This window comes from Lipotes vexillifer, unplaced genomic scaffold (genome assembly GCF_000442215.2).
Source record: "Lipotes vexillifer unplaced genomic scaffold, Lipotes_vexillifer_v1.1 scaffold4, whole genome shotgun sequence".
In the NCBI taxonomy this organism is placed as follows: domain Eukaryota; kingdom Metazoa; phylum Chordata; class Mammalia; order Artiodactyla; family Lipotidae; genus Lipotes; species Lipotes vexillifer.
Window position 1 is genome coordinate 887,456 of NW_006785876.1, and position 25,833 is coordinate 913,288.

Here is a 25,833-nt window from a genome sequence, read left to right on the forward strand (position 1 = left end):
TGAACCGCTTGAAGGTGACTGTTATCTCAAGCGAAGCTTTAGGAAATGGGACCCAGATTAAGTACACTGTCTTGGCATTAGCAGCCTCTAATCCCCTAGCTGACTATCCAGTAATTCTTAACTGGTCTTCACCCTAACACACCTAAGAAATATGTCACATTATCTCAGAGGTCATTAACAGGGGTCAGTGTCCATGGAGATTCTAATACCCTACCTCCAGGTTGGGACTGCTGTTTAATGAATGACATCCTGCATTACCTCTGGCTCAGATGCAGTCTTGTATTTGGATAATATACTAACTCACAAAGCTCCTAATTCTGGGTTGAAGTTGCTGGGGTTAAACTCCTAGGGTATGTCCTCTGCTTTCAGGGAATCTGAATAACCTGGCAAAGGTGACCAAAGGCCATTCAGTGGTTCCTAGACTTCACAGGCTGCTACTTCCCCATGGTTCATTGCAAATTTTTCCATCGTGATTTCCTGAATGATGACCTCTTGAGGAAAGGCTGTAGATTCACCTGAACCTGGTTTGTAGCCCAAGAATTCAGGACTTGAAGCCTTTCTTAATTTCATTCTCAACTTGCATATAACCTGAATATTATAGTACTTATTTATGATACTAGTAAATTCAATGTTGAGGCCCTGCTAGAAGGAGTATAAGGATATCTAAGAAGTCACAACACTTCAGTAGATTCTCCTGCTAGAGAACTTTGCAGCATCAAGTGGATCCAGAAAACCTCTTCTAGAGCCAACCACAGACTGATCTCATAGAAGGCAGTACCAGCTGGATCTCTAGGGCTACCCGGATGTGAGAAGGAAATTGTGTATCTTCATGGGTGAGGCTTCACTCACCTGGATTCCCTGGATGGTGACACTTTCCTGGTGGGTCCCTGATTCCCTGGCATTCCAAGGGCCTTCCTACCTGTTGTGAACAGGTTCCACCACACAAAGCTGTGCAATGCAGGTACCTGGCCAAACGACAAAAACTGGTCATTAGTGATTTTATTTCAAATCTCCCTTTTTCTTGTTGGGAAGTTACATACCATCAAAGATGATTTTTTTTTTTTATTCTGTGCAAAATTATTTTTGGCTCCAAAGTGCTTCAACTCCCTGAAATGCCCTTCCATACTGTCTTGGCCTGTGTGTATTGATCTTGAAGGATTTTTTTTGGCATATTGACTGCCTTTCAGCTCTAGCCTGATGGCTGGATGGACACTATAAGTTGGGAGTTGAGAAAAATGCCTCTTACTGCCAGATCAACTCATCTACCTCCTTGGGACAGTTTTTGTACAACCCCTTTATACCTCCAAGTATAACATAGTCTTCCATAGAAGTGAAGGGTTACACTTAGGCATCAGACTATTCCCAGAAGAACCCCATTCTTAATGTGAGCCCCCCTTCAAGTCATCCTGTCCTGGATCAAGTAAAGTTTTAAGACTGTACTCAACAAATGCCACTCACCGGGAAATTCCACTACACAACTTCAAAGCTACTTGCCATGGCCACAAACTGGAGTCAGCTTCTTAATTCAACTGTTGTTAATTAGGTCTTTCCCCAGTATCTTTCCATCACTTCCTCATGGCATCCCCTCTATTTCATGTCTTTCTTAGTTGTGCCCAGCTTTCTGGACACCTCGTATTCTCATGAACACTTCAGCTAGCCCTGATGGTGAAAAAACAGGAACCAGGCTTTTGGGGGATAGCAATTCTGTATCGTTAACGCTGCAGAATCTAGGCGTAGTGCCTGGTGGAATTAGCAGTCTATGGGTGGGAAGAGCACATCTGTAGTAGACATCAGACCTCAAGCTTGACCCTGGCCTTGTGGTAGTAGTTCCATAGACCAGTAACAACAGTACACTCTGTGTGATTTTCCACTTGGGTTTGGTTCACAAAAGACTTGGAAAGCCATCTTATTTCTTGTTTTCCCGTTACTCAGAGGAGCAACCAGCACAATTCCTTTACTGGACCTCTGTGGCTTAAAACTTGGTGAACTTCTTAGTTTATCACTGATACATGGGACCATTAAGTGAAATCACTATAATTATATGTTTCATTCATAAAAATGCAAACATCTTATTAACTGTATGAAATTTAATAGGAGCTGCCTTTTTTTTAGGAAAAAATGTTCAGTGTCAAAGGAATTTTTCTCCTATTATTTGCTATAAGCCATACTATTTTCTGAATCTTCCTTAAAATGTAATATCTTTCCATTCTTACTTTTTAGATATAATGCTCCATTTAAAAAAAATATCCAGAATTGGGTGTATAAATTGTCCACTTCCTCAGATATAATTGAAGAGTGGCTAGTAGTCCAGAACCTTTGGGTTTATCTTGAAGCTGTCTTTGTAGGTGGGGATATTGCCAAACAGCTACCTCAGGTAAATATGGTTTTTGTAACTGCTGATAGAATAATTTAGTGTATGTTGTTTATATGTCTCTGTAAAAGTCCTCAGAAAGACATATAGTCATGTCTTGATTATTTGCACCAGGGGTTTGCAAACTATGGCCAACTTACCTGATTTGTTTTTTAATTTTATTTTTGGCTGCGTTGGATCTTCATTGCTGCGCACGGGCTTTCTCTAGTTGCGGCAAGCTGGGGCTACTCTTTGTTGAGGTGCATGGGCTTCTCATTGCTGTGGCTTCTCTTGTTGTGGAGCATGGGCTCTCGGGCACAGGCTCAGTAGTTGTGGAGCACGGGCTTATTTGCTCCGTGGCATGTGGGATCTTCCCGGAGCACAGATCAAACCCGTGTTTCCTGCATTGGCAGGCAGATTCTTAACCACTGTGCAACCAGGGAAGTCCCACCTGTTTCTGTAAATACAGTTTTATTGGAATACAGCCATGTGCATTCATTTGTGTTCTGTCTATGGCTGCTTTAGCATTACAATGGCAGAGTTGAATAGTTCTAACAGAGACCATATGGCCTACAAAACCTAAAATATTTAGTATCTTGCCCTTTACAAAGAAGTTTTAAAAAAAAAGTGCTGACCTTTGATTTACATTAGTAGAAACAAGAAACTCACATAATTTTCAAATCTCCAGGTTGTCTGAAGAGGTGAGGTACATTTGAATATGATACTATTAAATTATAATAGTTCATCTCTTCTTAGAATTAGACTTATTCCTCTGAGAGTAAAAGTTAAAATAATCTGTATTCTGTAAACACAAATTAACTATTAGTAAGTTGTTAACTAATCGGAACTTACTAACTAACTAATCTGTTAACTAGATGAGAAACATGAGGCAAGGAAACTTAGCCTTAGAAGCCTGTAACAAATTCTTTAAAACAGCTTATGGGACCTTTTAAATGAATGCCAGTAACTTACTAATAATTATTCTATGAAGGTAATTTTCCTCTTATAAAATTAGGCCTACTCTTTCTTTTTTTAAACATTTATTTAAAAAAATTTTTTTGCCTGCATCGGGTCTTAAGTTGCAGCACGCGGGGTCTTTGTTGAGGCGTGCGGGATCTTTCGTTGCCGGCGCGGGGCTTCTCTTTAGTTGTGGCATAGGGGCTCCAGGGTGTGTGGGCTCTGTAGTTTGCGGCACGTGGGCTCACTCGTTGAGGTGTGTGAGCGCAGTAGTTGTGGCACGTGGGCTTAGTTGCCCCGCGGCATGTGGGATCTTATTTCCCCGACCAGGGATCAAACCCGCGTCCCCTCCATTGGAAGGTGGATTCTTTATCACTGGACCACCAGGGAAGTCCCCTAAGCCTACTCTTTTGAATTTCCATACCTATGGCATCACTATAGATTAAAAATCAAGGATAAAGCATTTTGAAAATAGCTGGTTTCCCTTTGTAACACATTTTTAAAACATAAATCATTTTTAATCAGAAAGTTTTATTTTTTAAAAGTGCACTTAAAAGTTTTAACAGAGGCAAGATTATGCCAGTTTCTAAAAGCATTTTAAAAAACTGAATGCAAAGCTTAATATCATCCATGGTAAACAAAGTTTTCAGTTGCAAAAATGCTTTGTTTTGGATTTTTACTGTTTTTCTTTTTCCTGGGGTACTATTAAGCTTTAATTATTGCAAAGTACTGAGATCAAATTATTTTCATGCTTCTTAAGTTTGCTCATCAAACCAAAACACCTGGGGTACTGAAAGACTAGATTTGCGATTTAAGTTGATAGCTCTGCAAATTAATCATGTGGCACTTTGAAAAATGTATTACATGTAAGGAAAAAATCAGCGATAAACCTCATTGTGATAGAGCAGCATTTCAATAAGCAGTTCTCTTGTTCCAGAGTTAATTCAGATGAAAAAAAAAATTGCCCCTTTAAATTATGTAGCCTAAGACTGGTTTGAGGAACTATAGGAGATGCCAAAGTGAAGACTTGGCTTCATTCAGTTATCCACATGCCAACTTTTACTTTTGTTTTTAGGAAGCAAAACGTTTTCAGAATATTGACAAGTCATGGATAAAGATAATGCAGCGAGCTCATGAGAATCCCAATGTGATTAGTTGCTGTGTTGGAGATGAAACTATGGGGCAGCTTTTACCTCATTTACATGAACAATTAGAAGTATGTCAGAAGTCACTTACAGGGTAAGAGTTTAATTTTTACATTACCTATCCTTTTATATGTGATGGTGTTTTATCCCGAACAAGTTCATAGAATTGACTGCATTTTTGGTTTGGTAGTGATGGTTGAGGTGGTGTTAGGAATTTAACATGTCACATAAATTTAATTTCTCTGCAAAAAAAGACACCTTCAAGTTGAGGGTGGGTGAGTTACAGCATTGTATTAGTTTTGCAGGGCTGCTGTAACAAATTACCACAAACTGGGTGGCTTAAGACAACTGAAATTTATTTTCTCACAGTTCTGGAGGCCAGAAGTCTGAAATCAAGTTAGCAGCACCTTCTGAGGGCTCTAGGGAGAATCTTTCCTTGCCTCTTCCAGGTTCTGGTGGCTCTTGGCTTGTGGCTATATAACTCCAGTCTCTGTCTCTGTCTTTATATGTCCTTCTCCTCTTCTTCCTGTGTGTCTCTTATGGGGACACTTGTCATTGGATTTAGGGCTCATCTGAATAAACCAAGATTATCTCTTCTCGAGATCCTTAACTTTGGTACATTTGCAAAGACCCTTTTTGCAAATGAGGCCACATTCACAGATTCCAGGGAATAGGACGTGGACATATCTTTTTGGGGCTACCAGTCAACACACTACAGGCATGGAGTAGAGATGTGCACTCAGAGAACAATTAACCAGACAGACTCACAGATAGTTTTCTTAAAAGGCAGTTCATTCTCAATTTCTATTTGAAATAGGGTAACGATATATCTTAGTTTGTCCAAATTTATGCCTCTGTCCTGGCTGAATGGCTATTTGTCCCCCCTCTCACTCTCAAAATATCTTGGTTTGAAGGTAAATTATGTGTTCACCCTGGGTTTAAGCTGCGAGGTTCACAGTACTCTTAGAAAGGTTGCACGACGGCTCTTGATGAGAAAGAAGCTAGGATGGAGCAGGCTTGCTCTGGATCACTTTCTTATTTCCACTTGTTTTCCCAAGTGCCATCCATGGTGCAACAGGACTTTCTTTCTAACCAAACATTTCAGAGGCAAATGGGAAATGACTGTAGGTGTTTACTACTATCTTATTGATGTTAGTGATTGCGTCTTGGCTAAAAAAACCCCAAAATTAATAATTCAGAAAAAATTATTTGGTAATGTGACTTTATTTAAAGGTATTTGGAGAAGAAGCGATTACTATTTCCAAGATTCTTCTTTGTATCTGATCCAGTTCTCCTGGAAATTCTTGGGCAAGCCAGTGATTCCCATACCATACAAGTATGTAATCTAAGTATCTGTTACCTAAATCCTTTTTTTCCACAACCTATGTATTAAAAAATAAAAATGAAGTTAATGTCTTAAAAGTGCAGTCAGGAAAGAAGAGTATTAAAAATTATGTTGGTTATAAACTGTCTTATTTTCTTTGTATTCGGAGCCCATCAGCCTGAGGCAAGAGTCACCGATTATGCAACTCACCAGCTGGGTGACTTTGGCCAGCTTCTTAATTTTCCTATGCCTCAGTTTCCTTGTCTGTAAAATCAGGATATTAATCATTTCCACCTCATGGGATAGTCATAGGGATTACACGAGATAATTCATTGAAAAGTTCTGGACACACAGTATGTGCTCACTAAATGTAATTCATTGTTATGAGTATTTTAATCTAAGTATTCTTAGATCAAATAGGGATTGTGGTTTGGATTTGTCCTTTTTTTGTCCCAAGTGCTTCTCAAATGCTTTTATTGCCATTTCCAAGGGCAATACTTCCAGGAGGAAGAGAAAAACTACAGAGAACTGGGTGTGAGAGGCACTGGAACATCCATCCCAGGGACATTTCTGGTTTGGGAATTTGGGAAACAGCTAGTAATACCTTCCTTGTTGGTTTCCAGGGAGTTGCGGGGTTGAGAAAGGAAAGGAGGGAAGTAGAAGCTGTGTAAGGCAGACATAGAGCCAAGAGAGAAGGACTGAGCTGTCCCCGGGAGGGAAGAGGGCAGGGACCATGTGGTTCAGTGTCCATCGGGAGGAAGATGACAGTTACTAGTCAAATCTCCATAATGTAAGAGGTGCATTTGTAGGTCTTGGAGGAAGCATTCTGTAGGGCTGGATTTTTAAAAGTGGTTTTCCAAGTCAGTCAAGGTTCAAAGAAGAGTCTTTTTTTTTTGGAGACAATTAAGTAAATTCTTAATCTCTTACACTATTTATAAATATTTACTATTTATAAAAAATAGTAAAGCTTTTAAAAACATCTCAGTGACTTTTGTGTTTAACCTCATGTATGATGTGTTTGCTCTGTCTTGTGCTTTCTTATAGCCACATCTCCCTTCAGTGTCTGACAACATAAATGAGGTGACCTTTCATGCAAAAGACTATGATCGTATCATGGCTGTCATATCAAGAGAAGGAGAAACAATTATTGTAATTTAACTTGTTTAAAATTTTATTAGGATTTCTTTAAAAATTTAGATTTGAGGAGAATGCAATTCTCTTATGAAAGAAAGGGAGGGGAGTGGAGTCGGGTTTTAGTTCCGTAGCCCTGGCTTTGCAACAGACTAGTTTGGATAACTCATTTAACTTCTCTGAGGCTCATTTTATCATCTATACAATGAAAGTTTTAGACCAGATGATCTTTATAGTTCTTTCCACATATAGTATTAGTTGATTTTACTCACGTTTTAAATATTTTATATGAAATTGTTTGCTTTGCCTGAGGTACTTTGATTTATGACATTTGTAAAAATACCAAATTATTATTAATTTGTAATATATCTTTTAGTTGGATAATCCTGTTATGGCCAAAGGTCCCGTGGAGATTTGGCTTCTGGACATGTTAAAAATGCAGATGTCGTCCTTACATAATATAATTAGATCTGCATTCTATCAAATCAGTGATTCAGGATTTCAGCTCTTACCTTTCCTCAATCACTTTCCAGCACAGGTGAGAATATATGACATTTAAATAGCGAAATAAGGGGGAAAGATATTCAGGAGGCAGTTAGCCTGATGATGTGGAGGCTGTTCAAGCTTAGAACTAGTTAGAGAGGCCCACTCACCCTCAGCCCCCAACCACCTGCCTGACCACTTGCTTGTCCACCTACACCATTCTAGGCCAACCCATCCCATCCCTGAGAAGAGGATTTGCCACTGTTCTTCCATCACTGAGGATATACACTGAGACTAAAGCACTAACGAGAAATTTCATCTTATGTATAAGCGACACCTATCTATGTATAAAAACCGTCTATCTATATCTATTCGTACATAAATATAGACATAGATATAGATATGGATATGGACATATATAAAAGGAAGGAGCATATCTTTTTCTGAAATGAAATCCACCTTGCCTTTTGTTTATTTTGCCTTCAAATAATTAAAAGTTGGCATAATTTGTTAAATACGACTAAGTTCTTTTTTAATATTTAATTTAATTAATTTATTTATTTGGCTGTGTCGGGTCTAAGTTGCGGCACGTGGGATCTTCGTTGCGGCATGTGGGATTTTTCACTGTGGCACGCTGGCTTCTCTCTACTTGTGGCGCACAGGCTCCAGAGTGCGTGGGCTCAGTCATTGTGGTGCACGGGCTTAGTTGCCCCGTGGCATGTGGGATCTTAGCTCCCCGACCAAGGATCAAACCTGCGTCCCCTGCTTTGGAAGGCAGATTCTTAACCAATGGACCACCAGGGAAGTCCCACGTTCAATGTGACTAAGTTTTAAAGAGAGAAGACCTTGAAGAGGCTGGAACAAGTGTTCTCTTGAACAACTCTCCTGCCCTTTGGCTCTTAGAAGTGCATTGTCAGGTGCCAGGTATTATTAAAACGGGACACAGAAAATGAAGAGCTAACAGATCCATTACATTTTCAGCCAAGATAAATGAAAAGTGATGGTTTGTGATCTGGGTCAGAGATAGTGTGGGATAGAAGGCAAGAGCTATCCAAAGAAAATATAGGCAGGTTTTGCTTCCCCAGCTGCTCCTCCCAACCTGAACTCCAAATCCTGTGTCACTGCACACACAGTGGAGGCAGGTGAAATGATATGAAATTATTCAAATGACAGAAGTACAGACATAAAATCAGCCTTCACTGGAGAGAATGTTTTAATATTGTTTTTGTATTGTATAATATCCTTGGTAAACTTTAATATTCTTGGTAAACTTTAATATTCTTATTAACATTTGTGATAAAGCTTTATAAAATACTTTATTTGATAAGCCGAGAAAAATAGCTCCTTAGACTAAATCAACATACTTTCTCTCTCTCAGGAAAGCTTGATCACCCTTTATACGCTGAAGGAGATATAGGATTAAAGTTGGAAAAGTTGAAAAGCAAATTTAAAGTAGCAGTGAAGTTGAACAGGATATAGTAGGAAAGTTGACTCTTTTAGGACTTTATTTAATGTGTGTATATATACATACACACACACACACACACACACACACACACACACAAAGATTTTTAGATAAAAATCTTAACATTGTAGTGGGCAAATTTCAGTTTTCTGGAAAAATTGCTTTAAAGAGTAATGAATATATAAATATATTCATTCTATATTCATTCAAAATATATATTATTCTTTAAATTACATTTTATTTCATTTATTTTTATAATAAATAAATTTATTTATTTGTTTATTTTTGGCTGTGTTGGGTCTTCGTTGCTGTGTGCAGGCTTTCTCTAGTTGCAGCGGGCAGGGGCTATTCTTCATTGCTGTGCGTGGGCTTCGCATTGTGGTGGCTTCTTTTGTTGCGGAGCACAGGCTCTAGGCGCGCGGGCTTCAGTAGCTGTGGCACACAGGCTCAGTAGTTGTGGCTCACGGGCTCACGGGCTCAGGCTCAGTAGTTGTGGCACATGAGCTTCATTGCTCCGTGGCATGTGGGATCTTCCTGGACCAGGGATCAAACCTGTGTCCTGTGCATTGGCAGGCGGATTCTTAACCACTGTGCCACCAGGGAAGTCCCTAAATTGCATTTTATAAAGCGGGTTTCCCAAATAAATTTGCCTATTATACAATGTTAATTTTTTATCTAAAATTGTTTAAAATTTCACCTCTGTTTTCTTCTCAAACATGTTTTTAAGATTATGAACACAATGGATCCTTGTTGCAAAAATTGGGGAAAACTCAAAGAATATGAAAGTGAAAATAAAAATTTCCCATTTTTCCACCACTTGGAAATGATGACTTAATATTTTCATGTGGTCCCTTTCAGTATTTTTTAATATGCTTATTATAAGCATCAAATAATATTGATGAGAATGAGCATTCTTATTTTGTTTTTTATTGTAATGAAACATCCTCCAGTTTTCCCTGTGAAGTCTGCTGCCTTCTTAAACCCAGTGAAAAACATAATTTAAGCTTTTCTTGGTGACTTAGGGTAGTCATTTTTTTCATCATTATTAGATTATAATTACTATACAATGTTGTGTTAGTTTATGCTGTACAACAAAGTGAATCAGTTATATGTATAAATATACCTGCATACCCCCTCCTTCTTGGGCCTCCCTCCCACCCTCCCCATCCCACCCCTCTAGGTCGTCACAAAGCACCGAGCTGATCTCCCTGTGCTATACAGCAGTTTCCCACTAGCTATCTATTTTACACATGGTAATGTATATATGTCAATGTTACTTTCTCAGTTTGTCCCACCCTCCCCTTCCTCCTCTGTGTCCACAAGTCTGTTCTCTACGTCTGCATCTCTATTCCTACTCTGCTAGTAGGTTCATCAGTACCATTTTTCTAGATTCCATATATATGTGTTAATATACGGTCTTTGGTTTTTCTTTCTTACTTCACTCTGCATGACGGACTCTAGGTCCATCCACATCACTAACAATGACTCAATTTCATTCCTCTTTATGGCTGATATTCCACTGTATATATCTACCACATCATCTCTATCCATTCATCTGTTGATGGACATTTAGGTTGCCTCCATGTGCTGGCTATTGTAAATAGTACTGCACTGAACATTGTAGTACATGACTCTTTTTGAATTATGGTTTTCTCAGGGTATGTGCCCAGTAGTGGGATGGCTGGGTCACATGGTAGTTGTATTTTTAGTTTTGTAAGGAACCTCCATACTGTTCTCCATAGTGGCTGTATCAGTTTACATTCCCACCAACAGTGCAAGAGGGTTCCCTTTTCTCCACATCCTCTCCAGCATTTATTGTTTGTAGATTTTTTGATGATGGCCATTCTGACTGGTGTGAGGTGATACCTCATTGTGGTTTTGATTTGCATTTCTCTAATGATTAGTGATGTTGAGCATCTTTTCAAGTGCTTGTTGCCCATCTGTATGTCTTCTTTGGAGAAATGTCTGTTTAGGTCTTCTGCCCATTTTTGGATTGAGTTGTTTGTTTTTATTGATATTAAGCTGCATGAGCTGCTTGAATATTTTGGAGATTAATCCTCTGTCAGTTGCTTCATTTGCAAATATTTTCTCCCATTCTGAGGGTTGTCTTTTCGTCTAGTTTATGGTTTCCTTTGCTGTTCAAAAGCTTTTAAGTTTCATTAGGTCCCATTTATTTATTTTTGCTTTTATTTCCATTTCTTTAGGAGGTGGGCCAAAAAGGATCTTGCTGTGATTTATGTCAAGGAGTGTGCCACCTCTGTTTTCCTCTAAGAGTTTTATAGAGTCTGTCCTTGGATTTAGGTCTTTAAATCCATTTTGAGTTTATTTTTGTGTACGGTGTGAGGAAGTGTTCTAATTTCATTCTTTTACATGTAGCTGTCCAGTTTTCCCAGCACCACTATTGAAGAGGCTGTCTTTTCTCCATTGTATATTCTTGCCTCCTTTGTCAAAGATAAGGTGACCATAGGTGCATGGGTTTATCTCTGGGCTTTCTATCCTGTTCCATTGATATATATTTCTGTTTTTCTGCCTGTACCATACTGTCTTGATTACTGCAGCTTTGTGGTATAGTCTGAAGTCAGGGAGCCTGATTCCTCCAGCTCCGTTTTTCTTTCTTAAGATTGCTTTGGTTATTCGGGGTATTTTGTGTCTCCATACATATTGTAAAATTTTTTGTTCTAGGTCTGTGATAAATACCATAGGTGATGTGATAGGGATTGCACTGAATTTGTAGACTGCTTTGGGTAGTATAGTTATTTCCACAATGTTGATTCTTCCAACCCAAGAACATGGTATATCTCTCCATCTATTTATATCATCTTTGATTACTTTCATCAGTGTCTTATAGTTTTCTGTATACAGGTCTTTTGTCTCCATAGGTAAGTTTATTCCTAGGTATTTTATTCTTTTTGTTGCAATAATAAATGGGATTGTTTCCTTAATTTCTCTTTCTGAAATTTCATTGTTAGTGTACAGGAATGCAAGGGATTTCTGTGTATTAATTTTGTATCCTACAACTTTACTAAATTTGTTGATTAGCTCTAGTAGTTTTCTGGTGGCACCTTTAGGATTTTCTATGTATAGTATCATGTCATCTGCAAACAGTGCCAATTTTACTTCTTCTTTTGACATTTGGATTCCTTTTATAACTTTTTATTCTCTGATTGCTGTGGCTATGATTTCCAAAACTATGTTGAAAAACAGTGGTGAGAGTGGGCACCCTTGTCTTGTTCCTGATCTTAGAGGAAATGGTTTCAGTTTTTCACCACTGAGAATGTTGTTTGCTGTCGGTTTGTCATATATGGCCTTTGTTATGTTGAGGTAGGTTGCTTCTATGCCCACTTTCTGGAAAGTTTTTATCATAAATCGGTGTTGAATTTTGTCAGAAACTTTTTCTGCATCGATTGAGATTATTCTATGGTTTTTATCTGTCAGTTTGTTAATATGGTGTATCACATTGTTTGATTTGCATATATTGAAGAATCCTTGCATTCCTGGGATAAACCCCACTTGATCCTGGTGTATGATCTGTTTAATGTGTTGTTGGATTCTGTTTGCTAGTGTTTTGTTGAGGCTTTTTGCATCTATGTTCAACAGTGATATTGGTCTGTAATTTTCTTTTTTTGTGTTATCTTTGTCTGGTTTTGGTATCAGGGTGATGGTGGCCTTGTTGAATGAGTTTGGGAGTGTTCCTTCCTCTGCTATATTTTGGAAGAGTTTGAGAAGGATAGGTGTTAGCTCTTCTCTAAATGTTTGATAGAATTCGCCTGTGAAGCCGTCTGGGCCTGGGCTTTTGTTTGTTGGAAGATATTTAATCACAGTTTCAATTTCAGTGCCTGTGATTGGTCTGTTCATAGTTTCTGTCTCTTCTTGGTTCAGGCTTGGAAGATTGTACTTTCCTAAGAATTTGTCCATTTCTTCCAGGTTGTCCATTTTATTGGCATATAGTTGCTTGTAGTAATCTCTCATGATTCTTTGTATTTCTGCAGTGTCAGTTGTTACTTCTTGTTCATTTCTAAATCTGTTGATTTGAGTCTTCTCCCTTTTATTCTTGATGAGTCTGGCTAATGGTTTATCAGTTTTGTTTATCTTTTCAAAGGTTCAGCTTTTAGTTTTATTGATTTTTGCTATTGTTTCCTTCATTTCTTTTTCATTTATTTCTGATCTGATTTTTATGATTTCTTTCCTTCTACTAATTTTGTTTTTTTTTTTCTTCTTTCTCTAATTGCTTTAGGTGTAAGGTTAAGTTGTTTATTTGAGATTTTTCTTGTTTCTTGATGTAGGATTGTATTGCTATAAACTTCCCTCTTCGAACTGCTTTTCTACATCCCATAGGTTTTGGGTTGTCATGTTTTCATTGTCATTTGCTTTTAGGTATTTTTTGATTTCCTCAGTGATCTCTTGGTTGTTTAGTAGCATATTGTTTAGCCTCCATGTTTTTTTTTTTCTTTTACAGTTTTTTTCCTGTATTTGATATCTAGTCTCATAGTGTTGTAGTCAGAAAAGATACTTGATACGATTTCAATTTTCTTAAATTACCAAGCCTTGATTTGTGACCCAAGATGTGATCTATCCTGGAAATGTTCCATGAGCAGTTGAGAAGAAAGTGTATTCTGTTTTTAGATGGAATGTCCTATAAGTATCAATTAAGTCCATCTGGTCTAATGTGTCGTTTAAGGCTTGTGTTTTCTTATTAATTTTCTGTCTGGATGATCTGTCCATTGGTGTAAGTGAGGCATTAAAGTCTCCCTCTATTATTGTGTTAGTGTTGATTTCCCCTTTTGTGGCTGTTAGCCTTTGCTTTATGTACTGAGGTGCTCCTATGTTGGGTGCATAAATATTTACAATTGTTATATCTTGCTCTTGGATTGATCCCTTGATCATTATGTAGTGTCCTTCCTTGTCTCTTTTAATAGTCTTTATTTTAACGTCTATTTTGTCTGATATGAGTATTGCTTACTCCAGCTTTCTTTTGATTTCCCTTTGCATGGAATATCTTTTTCTATCCCCTCACTTTCAGTCTGTATGTGTCCCTAGGTCTGAAGTGGGTCTCTTGTAGACAGCATATATATGGGTCTTATTTTGGTATCTCTTCAGCCAGTCTGTGTCCTTTGGTTGGGGCATTTAATCCATTTACATTTTTTTTAAATTTATTTATTTATGTATTTATTTATTTTTGGCCACGTTGGGTCTTCATTGTGGTGCGCGGGCTTCTCATTGCAGTGGCTTCTCTTGTGTGGAGCACGGGCTTCAGGCACACAGGCTTCAGTAGTTGTTGCATGTGGGCTCAGTAGTTGTGGCTCACGGGCTCTAGAGCACAGGCCCAGTTGTTGTGGCACATGGACTTTGTTGCTCTGTGGCATGTAGGATCTTCCCAGACCAGGGATCAAACCCATGTCCCCTGCATTGGCAGGCGGATTCTTAACCACTGCGCCACCAGGGAAGTCCCTAATCCATTTACATTTAAGGTGATTATTGATATGTATGTTCCTATAACCATTTTCTTAAATGTTTTGGATTTTTTTTTTGTTAGTCTTTTCCTTCTCTTCTGTTTTGTGCCTAGAGAAGTTGTTTAGCATTTGTTATAAAACTGGTTCGGTGGTACTGAATTCTCTTAACTTTTGCTTGTCTCTAAATCTTTTGATTTCTCTGTCAAATTTGAATGAGATCCTTGCTGGGTAGAGTAATCTTGGTTGTAGGTTTTTCCCTTTCATCGCTTTAAATATGTCTTGCCACTCCCTCTGGCTTGCAGTTTCTGCTGAAAGATCAGCTGTTAACCTTATGGGGATTAACTTGTATGTTGTTTGTTGTTTTTCCCTTGATGCTTTTAATATTTTTTTCTTTTTGTTTAACTTTTGATAGTTTGATTAATATGTGTCTTGGTGTGTTTCTCCTTGGATTTATCCTGTATGGGACTCTCTAGGCTTCATGGACTTGACTAACCATTTCTTTTCCCATGTTATGGAAGTTTTCAACCATAATCTCTTCAAATATTTTCTCAGTCCCTTTCTTTTTCTCTTCTTCTTTTGGGAGCCCTATAATTCAAATATTGGTGAGCTTAATGTCCCAGAGGTCTCTGAGACTGTCCTCATTTCTTTTCATTCTTTTTTCTTTATTCTGCTCTGCTGCAGTTATTTCCACCATTCTATCTTCCGGCTCCCTTATCCCTTCTTCTGCCTCTGTTGTTCTGTTATTGATTCCTTCTAGTGTATTTTTCATTTCACCATTGATTGTCTGTTCTTTAGTTCTTTTAGATCTCTGTTAAACATTTCTTGTATCTTCTTGATCCATGCCTTCATTCTATTTCCAAGATTTTGGATCATCTTTACTATCATTACTCTGAATTGTTTTTCAGGTAGTTTGCCTATTTCCTCTTCATTTTTTTGGTCTTGTGGGTTTTTATCTTGCTCCTTTGTCTGCAAGATAATTCTCTGTCTTCTCATTTTGTCTAATTTATTGTGTTTGAGGTCTTCTTTTCCTAGGCTGCAGGATTGTAGTTCCTCTTGCTTCTGTTCTCTGCCCCTGATGCTGAGGTTGGTCCGGTAGCTTGTGTAGGCTTCCTGATGGGAGGGACTGGTGCCTGCGTTCTGGTGGGTGGAGCTGAGTCTCTTCCCTCTGATGGGCAGGGCCATGTCAGGTGGTGTGTTTCGGGGTGTCTGTGAACTTAGTATGACTTTAGGTAGCCTGTCTGCTGATGGGTTGGTTTGTGTCCCTGTCTTGTTTGTTGTTTGGTCTGAGGTGTCCAGCACTGGGAACTGCAGGCAGTAGAATGGAGTCTTGTATTCAGATAGAGGCCTCCTGGAGAGCTCTCACTGCTTAACATTCCCTGGGACTGGGAATTCTCTGGTGGTCCAGCATCCTGGACTCAGTGCTCCCTCCCCAGAGGCTCAGGCCGACTTCCAGCCAGGGAGCTAAGACCGTGCAAGTTGCTCATTATGGCAATAAAGGGGATTTTTTTTAAAAAAAGATATAAAAGACAAGTGAAACCCCAGACAAATGGTAAAAGCAAAATCAAACAAACAGAAACAGGGAAACACACACATACAAAAGAAACAAAAAGAACAAAATAAAACAAAAAGGAAGAGAACAACCAGACAAACAAAAGAACCTGAAAACGAAATCAATTAAAAACAAGTAACAGAAACAAAAAGCCCAAAAACAAAACCAGAGCAGAGTGCCAACTGAAGCATAAAGCAAAGAAACAAAAACTGACAGAAATGATTAAAAAAGAAAAAAGGGGAAAAACACAGAAAAGCAAAGCAAAGTAGAAATAGAAATATAAAAAAATAAAAAAGACATTAAAGAAAAAGAAGAAAAAAAGGGAGAACACAGAACAACTGAAAAGCAAAGTAAAAATAGAAATATATAAAAAATTAAAAGATAAAAGATATGTTAAAAAACAAGATAATCCCAAAAGACTAAATAAGACTAATAACAGCAAAGCAAGAACAACAACCAAAAAAAGAACCAACAACAGAACAAATCAAAACATAATAAAAATAATAGCAATAATAATGTTATCTAAGCTGTCAGTGTCCTTGCTCCTGCTGTGAGCCACAGCCCACCTCCACCTCCCCAAGAGGCCCTCCACTGCCTCTGGGCTGTTCTCTGGACCTGTTATGTGCCCTGTGGGGACCACTCAGGCTCTGATCTGGCCCAGTTCCTGTGTGTGCTGCCCCCAAAGCCCACAGCTGCCAGCGCTAGACTGTTTTCATATGTGGGAACTCTCACTGTCTACTCAAATATTCCATGGGCGCAGGTTCTGCCTAGCTGATCGTGGGGATTTAATCTGCAGCTTGTGCAGCTAATGGGAAGATTTTCGATCCTCTTCCTTGGTCGCCCCACCCCTGGGGTTCAGCTTTGATTTTTATCCCACCTCTGTGTGTGGGCCATCCACAGGAGTCTGCTCCTGGGGCTGCCTTGAAGCACTTGGGTCTGACCCAGTGAGGACAGGGTGCAAAGGCGGTATGGCTGCTTGGGTTGTGGGAGCCCCAGCGGTACCAAATGTGCAGGGAAGCCAGCGGCCACGGGTGCAAGAGATATCAAGATAGTTATCATTTTAAAGATCAGTTTTTAGAATGTACCTCTATGTAGTGATTTTGCAGGGTCTGCAAGTCTGTTTGGTCTTTAAATCAAGAAAGCCTTACACTACTGTTTCTGTATTGTTTCTCTTTGCTTTGTGCAAATAGAATCTGCTTGCTCTTGGGAGCTTCCTGACAGCAGCTATTTCCTCTACATCCCATTACTCCTCTCAGCCAGGTGCTTCATTTATCTTTACCTGCAGACCCCAGGATTGGCCACTACTCTAGCAGGAAAATTATTGAAGTTCCAGAGGAAGCAGGGATAAGGAAAGGGTTTTATTCCTGCTTTACCTACATCGAATGCCATGCCTGCAGTACCCGCATTCCCTCACACACTTTCCTTCCCCTGCCAGATATGGAATTCCTTTTTGGTCCAAATGATCTTGGATCTGTTGCTTGACTCCAGGGATGAACAAAAGCTCCCAAAGGGACAATTGTTGCAGTGAGGGGGTCAGGGTAGGGCATGTTCTGACCACTTTTATTTCCTTTTCTGCAGCAGAAATTGTAGGTAAGGTGACAGTCCGCTCACAGTTTCCTTATGCCTTCTTCAGGAGACAAAGGACAAGCTTTTCCCCTTCTCACTTTCTGTCTCTCTCTCTCTCGTAGATAAATATATACACAGAGAAGTAGATGTAAATAAAGATATGGATATTAGAGAGAGTGTGAGGTTAAGAAAAGAGATAGGCAGCATATCCTTTTTAGAAGATGCAAAGAAACCTTTGCAAAGCCCTGCTGAAGAAAAATACACAGTAGTCTATTAATTCCATTTCTTTTCTCGAGAAAGAAAAATCACTGTATGAAGGTATATGGGTCTCAGGCCCTCTGTAGAAAAATTTCCCAAGCATCTTCCATTAACGCACATATAATTCCATAAATCATAGCAATTGTTCAAATTATTATTTATCTATCGACATTGAAATAATTAAATAATCAATAGTTTGAACTTTAAATGTTTTCACCCTTTGGGAGTAGAAAAATGCCTGTCCCTTTTTTAGTTTAAAATCAGTAAGACTGTTCACCTTTATGTGACTAAGTGACCACTAAATTCTATTGCAGATGTGCTTTAAATATTTGGTAAATTTATTTGTCTTCTGGATTTGTAGGTTGGGCTTCTGGGACTTCAGATGTTGTGGACACATGATTCAGAAGAGGCTTTAAATAATGCAAAAGATGACAGGAAAATCATGCAAGTGACCAATCAGAAATTTTTGGATATTCTAAATACTCTAATTGGTCAGACAACACATGACCTGAGCAAGTTTGACAGAGTGAAATTTGAAACTCTAATTACCATCCATGTGCATCAGAGAGATATTTTTGATGACTTGGTAAAGTATCATTTTTTTCTTAATTTAAAATAATTTAGTATACTAATTAATAAGTTAGTGCTTCTAATAATGAACAGTTAAGTATTATATGTATTTCTTAACTTATATGAACCTTCCATCTGCTTGGTCCTTTTTCACAACTCTCCAGTATAGTTGTATAGTTGTAGACAACTGTACGATGTCTGCAAATATCTGTATTTTGAAGTTTTAACAATCGTATGTGTATATTCACCTTTGGCATTCTGAAAGTCTGGAACCAACTGATGTGATTTGAACTAATTGTTTTATTAAATCAATAACCAGGGATGTGATATAATTTAGGTGGGCTTGGTCATGAGTTATGATAATGTTAGTTCATAACTTGGCCCCTGTACAGAGAGGGCAAGGAGAGCCTGAAGAGAGAGGTATGTTACTCCAGGTTGGTAGGTGGAAGTTTTAATAAGCCAGGAAGTTTACTCATGAGGCTTGTCTTGGGCAGCCACAAGCAGAGTAGATCTCTGCATTTGTCTGCCAAAATTTTCTAAGTTTATATAGAGGCCTTAACTGTCACATATAGCATCCGGATGGTCTCAACAACACATTGCTCTCTTAAGGCTGCGTCCTTGAAAACAGCCCCACTGTGGGAACAGTGGGCAGAATGCCCATTCCAAGGGCAGGGAAGGGGATGAGGATCCTCCAGTTGCCTGCGTCCATCCAGCTCGTGGGTCAACCTGTGGTCATGTCTTCTAGATTACCTCTTCCAACAGATGAGCCAACTGTAAAAGAAGTCCAGATTGAATAGAACCAAGCTTCAGGGAACTCTCACATCTGTTCAATTGATAGTGTCCAACAGGGCATCATGGGCTTGCTTTGGGCAAAGTTCTGCAGGGTGGGAGTAAGAGGGATGATATTTGAATTCCCTTTGGAAATAGAACCCTAGCCAGTGGTCTTGAGCTATCTATTATGGTGTAGGGGCCCCAGGTCTTGAGTTATCTATTATGGTGTAGGGGCCCCAGGTGGCTTTGATATTGTACCATTTGACTAGTTTTGTCTTTAACTACCACTGCTTTATTCTATTTGATTTTATCTATCTTTTAGGCCTCTTTTTCCTTCGTCAGAGACACATAATTCATGCAACTTGGGATGCTTTTTTAGAGACTATGATCCCAGGCTATCTGTTTCAAATTTGTATCAAAAGTTCTGATCAGATAAGTTGTATTTATTGAAGATTGAAGAACATGTAGTCTGTCTATTCCCCGGTAATCTAGATCCTTCTTTCTCAAGGTGTTGTATGACAATCAGTTGCATTGGGCCTCACCTAGGAGCTTGTTAGAAAAGCAGAATCTTCAGCCTCCCCACCAGACCTACTGAACCATAATCTGCATTTCAGTACAATTTCCAGGTGATTCATATGTGTATTAAAGTTCCAGAAACACTGTTCTCGGATTTCTCTGGTTCAAGCTAGCCATCAAAAAGCCGCATACTTAGACCATATTGCTTTGGCCTTCTACAGATTTGCTTTCACTGAATTGCAATCACCATTATACTTTGGCTTTCCTTGAAGTCCACTTCAAGAAACGTTCATATGGAATCCATTACTATACCTGCTACGAATGTACTATTGAGGATATCTATACATCTCTCACTGACTCTTAAAGCTGATGTCTCATGGAAGAAATTTCTTTTTAAAATCAAAATGCTCAGAGCACATCTTTACTTTCTGTACAGAATACATTTTTTAAAAGAAAATATACACACAGTTAAGACTGTGAAACTGTTTTCTTTTTGTCTTAATTGCTACTGAACTCATGGTCAGTTTGCATTCCAAGTAAAATGAGATCTCATGGCCAGCATATATGCATTTTATTTTCCCATGTCTAATGCTTAGAATAGACTGACGTACAGTAACAACTCAGTAAATATTAGCTATTCTTCTTTACTTTTTCCTCCTCCATCCCCTCTTTACCATCTTATTGGATTGTTGAAAGTAGCTAGCTGACCGCATCTCCATGGCTGAGGGTCCTGTGTTAGAGAACAGAGTCCCTGGGGGCAGTACTGGACTATGTTACCTGAAAGCAGCTCTTTTAAGATGATGAATACAAGCTGCATTTTAAGAGGGAAGATAGGAATTCTTAACTTGAGGGGGAAGCAAGATCATAAACAATGAAACAACAACAAAATGCAAGATGGTAAATAGCATGAAGACTTGATTAGATGGAGAACTGAGCATTGTACAGTTGCCAGAGTCTGTTTTTTAGTGTCGAATGACCTGGAAGTGGGCCCTGGGTTGCGGAGCAGTGAAGGGGACCACTCGCCACTTCCTATGTTGGTTCCCCTGAGTGGGCAGGACTGGGGTTTCTCCAGGTTTGCTGATGCAAAGTCATGAAGCACTGTAGAATGTGGTGGCGGTGGGATGTTGTTCCTAAACGTGCTCACCCAGTTTCTATCTCTTGCATCCATGGTGGTGGGAGCCCAGTACCTCTTGCCCCATGGGTATAAGCTGATGACTGGGCAGATTGATTGATTTGGCCACAGTGCTGGTGCAAGAAGTCATGTGTGCATACATGACCATGCATTTCTCTGCTTAATCCCTTCCCATTTCTCATGGCTTCCCATTACCATGAGAACAATGCCCAACCTCTTTCCTCTGCCCTGTGAAACCTCAGCTCTCACTCTTTCTCCAGAGTCCTGGATGCCTCAGCTGTACTGAACTTCTTTCAGTTTCTTGAACATGCCAGTCAGATCTTCTGGGTCTTCATCTAGAATGTTTTGCCCTCCCACACCTCCATCACCCTTTCTGTTTTATTTCCCTGGCTAATTCCTACTATTTTTGCAGGGTTTAGTTTAGATGTTTCTTTCTCCAAGTATCCCCCTCAGACCTTCTACACTAGGTGAGGTCTTCTTGCTACATAATTTCATTACCCTGAGTTTCTTTTCCTACTTTATTGCAACTACTTGTTTATCTGATTGTCTTTTGTCCTCTTCTGTCAGCTCCAGAAGGCAAGAACCATGTCTGTCTTTGTTCACCCATCACAGTGTCAGGCCCAAGGAGGGACTCAGTAAATATATATTAAATGAATGAGAATCAATTCGTGAATGAGTGAATAAAAACTGCCCATATGCTTGTGTTTTATGCTACTGCAATGCAGTACTAATCTCTTTGTATTTCATGTTTTTAAGGTAAAAATGCATATCAAATCAGTTACTGATTTTGAATGGCTAAAACAGAGTAGATTTTACTTCAAGGAAGATTTGGATCAAACAGTGGTGTCTATTACAGATGTTGATTTTATTTACCAGAATGAATTTCTGGGATGCACTGATCGTCTTGTTATCACTCCATTAACAGATAGGTAGGAAACTCCATTTTTATTATTCCATTTTTGTAATTAAGTCATGTGCTTAAAATTGTTTTAAAATTGCATTTGAGGGACTTCCCTGGTGGCCCAGTGGTTAAGAATCTGCCTGCCAATGCAGGGGACACGGGTTTGAACCTTGGTCCGGGAAGATCCCACATGCCACGGAGCAGTTAAGCCTGTGCACCACAACTACTGAGCCTGCACTCTAGAGCCCACGAGCCACAACTACTGAAGCCCGCTCGCGTAGAGCCCGTACTGTGCAACAAGAGAAGCCACCGCAATAAGAAGCCGTGCACCGCAATGAAGAGTAGCCCTGGCTTGCCGCAACTAGAGAAAGCCTGCACACAGCAACGAAGAGCCAAGGCAACCATAAATAAATAAATTAATTTTAAAAATTGCATTTGAAATGTTAACAAAAGCATTGCTGTCGTGTGGGGTCCATGCTAGCTCATCAAAGTCTAACAATGAATGAAACAACCATCATTGTTAGTTAAATGCACATATACATTACATTTTTATGAAATAGAAAAAGATAAAAGAATAAAAGGACGCTTGAATGTTGACTATGAGTAATTTAGTAACGAAGTTTAGATTGCAAGATGGACAAATGTCTCTAGAACCATAAAGGGGGTCATTAGAATTGCAAAGAAGGAAAGGACCTTGGAGATGGTCTAGTTTATTCTGGTTTTTCAAATGTGGAAATTAATACCTAAAGTGACGTTTCTTGGCCAGGTCTGAATAATCAGTCAACGGCAGATCTCCTCACCATTCTTTCCAATATAGGACACTAGACAAGAGCTGGGTTTTTTTCATCTTTATATGTCCCTCAATTACCTGGGTCCATATGCTGTGCATAGAAGACAATACACGTTTGTAGAATTGACTTAAACTGGGTCATAGAACAATGAATTCTGCTGTTACTTTAAATAGGGCTGCCTCCAGGTAAAATTATGATACAGCCAAATTATATCTTCAACCTCCTCTAGACTCATCCAACCTGCCTTTATATGCCCAGTCCCATCGCAGCGTAAATTTTTCAGGGTGTTTTCCCTTCAATCGATGTTTACATATAAAGCTTCATGTCTTACGAAGCTTTACTAAGTTTGCTTAGATCTGAAGTAAATGTAACTGAAGCTGGATTAGGGATACAAGGAGATTCATTATATTGTTCTTTACATGTGTCTAAATGAGCGAAACATTTCATAGTAAAACGATTTACTTGCAATGGTGTGCTGGAGCTGGCTTGTACCAGCATGCAAGAGCCAGCGTCATGCATCTCTTCCCAGTTTTGTGCTATCACATTGGTAGCTTGTTATCAGCCATGGTGGAAGTATTTATGCCACAGAAATCAGCAGACAAAAATCAGATTTAGGGAATTCCATGGCGGTCCAGTGGTAGGACTCCGCACTTCCACTGCAGAGGGCACGGGTTCGATCCCTGGTTAGGGAACTAGAATCCCACATGCCATGTGGCATGGCCAAAAAATAAATCAGATTTATTTTTGTTCCTGGAGAGCCCATTGTTAAACATCTGCCAGTACACTGCTGCTTATTTGGTTCTCTGACTTGGGGTTTATCGTGACCACAATGGAAGGAAGGCCTGCAGGTTTTTTACGTCAGAGTTGAGTGTTTTTGCAAACACTGTATTACTTCTAATGAATATCAGATACTCCAGCCTTGTTTGGTTGCCTGTCTCTTATGTGGGCTGCTCAAATTCTAAAACAAACAGGCTCATTCCAATCACACTGGACTTTTGCTTGTGCTTTACTCTAACATGTGTTATCCCATATTCACAATGCTTTATCTCATTCACTTTCGCAGATGCTATATCACTTTGGCACAAGCTTTGGGAATGAACATGGGAGGGGCTCCAGCAGGACCTGCGGGCACTGGCAAAACAGAAACTACGAAAGACATGGGAAGATGCTTGGGAAAATATGTGGTCGTGTTTAACTGCTCAGATCAAATGGATTTCAGGGGGCTAGGAAGGATTTTCAAAGGCAAGTGTCAAACACTTATTTTTGGTGAATTTATTTTTATTGCAATTAAATGTTATTTTCTGATAGAAGTCTAAAATGATAGTATCCCACATGACCAAAATTAATATAGGTTGATGAATATGATATTGCCATTTTTCTGGGTCAGAATGGCTGGATATCATCAATTTAATATTGTTCAGTACTATTGCTGGCATTACAGTCCATGAGTTGAATGTGTATTAGATGATGGAAATGGAATCAATTTATTACTGCCTGAAACAATGGTGGAGGAGATAAGATCAGGATAGCAAACTGATTACACATGTGACTTCCCTTCCTGCAATAAATCCCATTGAAATGAAAGATTTTTATTATTTATTTATCTACTTATTTTTGGCCACGCTGTGTGGCTTATGGGATTTTAGTTCCCCTACTAGGGATTGAACCCAGGCCCTCTGCAGTGAGAGCATGGAATCCTAACCACTGGACCACCAGGGAATTCCTGAAAGATTTTTAAAAAGGATGGTAACACTAGAAAACAAGAAGGGCGGGGGACACCAGCAGATGGGAAATTTTGAGAATATCTGGAAAGATAGATAGCGGGTGGTTTCAGATGGACAAAGAAAAAAGATGAGAGAGCACTTCAGTGTTAGAACTCAGTGCTCTGTGGTCTTCTTTTGGTGATCGCATGCAGACCCAAACTTTGAATACTCTCTAAATCATCAAATTTACATCTTTAGCTCAGACTTACCCTTGAAACTCTGGATTCACATAATACAACTGATATCTACTCCTTGACATCACCACTTAAATATCTTAACAGGTCCAGATTCACTGTATCCAAAACCAAACTCCTGGTCTTCCCTCCCTGTATCTACTTCTTCCTCAGCCTTTCCTGACACACTAAACACCCACTCCATTCTTCCAGATACTTACACACAAATCTTTGACTTATCCTTTACAGCTCTCTTTCTCTCATACTCACATCCAACTGTCAGCAAACACTCTTAGCTCTACCTTCAAAATACATCCAACACTAGCCACCTTCTATTATCCCCACTGCTGTCATCCTAGTTCATGCCAATCATCACCTGTCACCAGTGCTACTCCAATAAGCCTCCTAATTGGTCTCCCTGAGTTTACCCTTGTGCTCTCCATTCTAATCTCAAAACTGGTTCCTTCCAATTGTAAGTCAGATCATGACACTCTTCTGCTGAAAGCTGGGCACTGGCCTCACTGAGAATAAGAGCCGAGATCCTTGCGATGGTCCTGTATTGTTTTATACAGTCACACCTGCTCCTTCCCCATTGCATGGCTGTGACCTTCTGACCTCATCTCCTGATACTGTCCCCTCACTCTCTCTACTACAGCCACTTTGACCTTTGTGATGTTTCCCAAACATCCTGAAGTACACTCCCTCCTCCATATGATTGCTATTCCTTAGATTCTTCTCCCAGATATCCATCCACATAGCTCACTTGATAAAGGGCATCCCCAGCAAACATCATACTATTGAAAATGTGAAAGCATTTTCTTTGAGATGAGATATAAGATGAGGATTTCCATTACTATTAGTTCTACTTATCACTGTATTCTGTATCCTCCTGCCCAGTTGCAGTAAGGAACAACAACAATAGTGACAACAAAAATACGAAGACTGGAAAGAAATAAATATAAAATATAGTTATTTACAAATGATACGGTAGACAGTAAAGAAAATTCAACAAAACGATAGAAAGTAGAATTTAGCAAGTTCACTTGAATATGAAGTCAACACACAAAATAAATTTTATTTTAATTAACCACGCACAAAAAAAAAGAAAATGAAAATTTCAGAAAGATATCATTTAGCACGTAATTAAGAGAATGTGGTATTTGTGTAGGGGTTGATAAATAGACCAGTGGAATATGGTAGAGAATGCAGAAATAGGCCTGGGACACTTGACATATAGAAAAGGTGGTATTGAAAACCAGTGATGAAGAGATAGACTTTGCAATAAGTCATTCTGGTACAATAGATGATTAATATTTAACAAAGGAAATTGGATCCCTACATATATAAAAATTGGATCCCTATAACACGTATAAAAATCAGTTCTGGGGGGGCTTCCCTGGTGGCGCAGTGCTTGAGAGTCCGCCTGCCGATGCAGGAGACGCGGGTTCGTGCCCCGTTTCGGGAAGATCCCACATGCCGCGGAGCGGCTGGGCCCGTGAGCCATGGCCGCTGAGCCTGCGCGTCCGGAGCCTGTGCTC

The 25,833-nt window shown here is 39.3% G+C and overlaps 1 protein-coding gene across 1 annotated transcript in view; it reads left to right on the plus strand.

Moving 5' to 3' along the window:
- Positions 1–25,833, plus strand: part of DNAH8 (dynein axonemal heavy chain 8) — a 332,081-nt gene that overhangs the window by 113,757 nt on the left and 192,491 nt on the right. The window contains exons 36-43 of the mRNA XM_007458310.1: positions 2,221–2,374; positions 4,383–4,546; positions 5,686–5,788; positions 6,821–6,925; positions 7,284–7,445; positions 18,040–18,264; positions 21,424–21,596; positions 23,423–23,601. Coding sequence (XP_007458372.1) covers positions 2,221–2,374; positions 4,383–4,546; positions 5,686–5,788; positions 6,821–6,925; positions 7,284–7,445; positions 18,040–18,264; positions 21,424–21,596; positions 23,423–23,601 — 1,265 coding nt within the window. The remainder of the gene's footprint in view (positions 1–2,220; positions 2,375–4,382; positions 4,547–5,685; positions 5,789–6,820; positions 6,926–7,283; positions 7,446–18,039; positions 18,265–21,423; positions 21,597–23,422; positions 23,602–25,833) is intronic.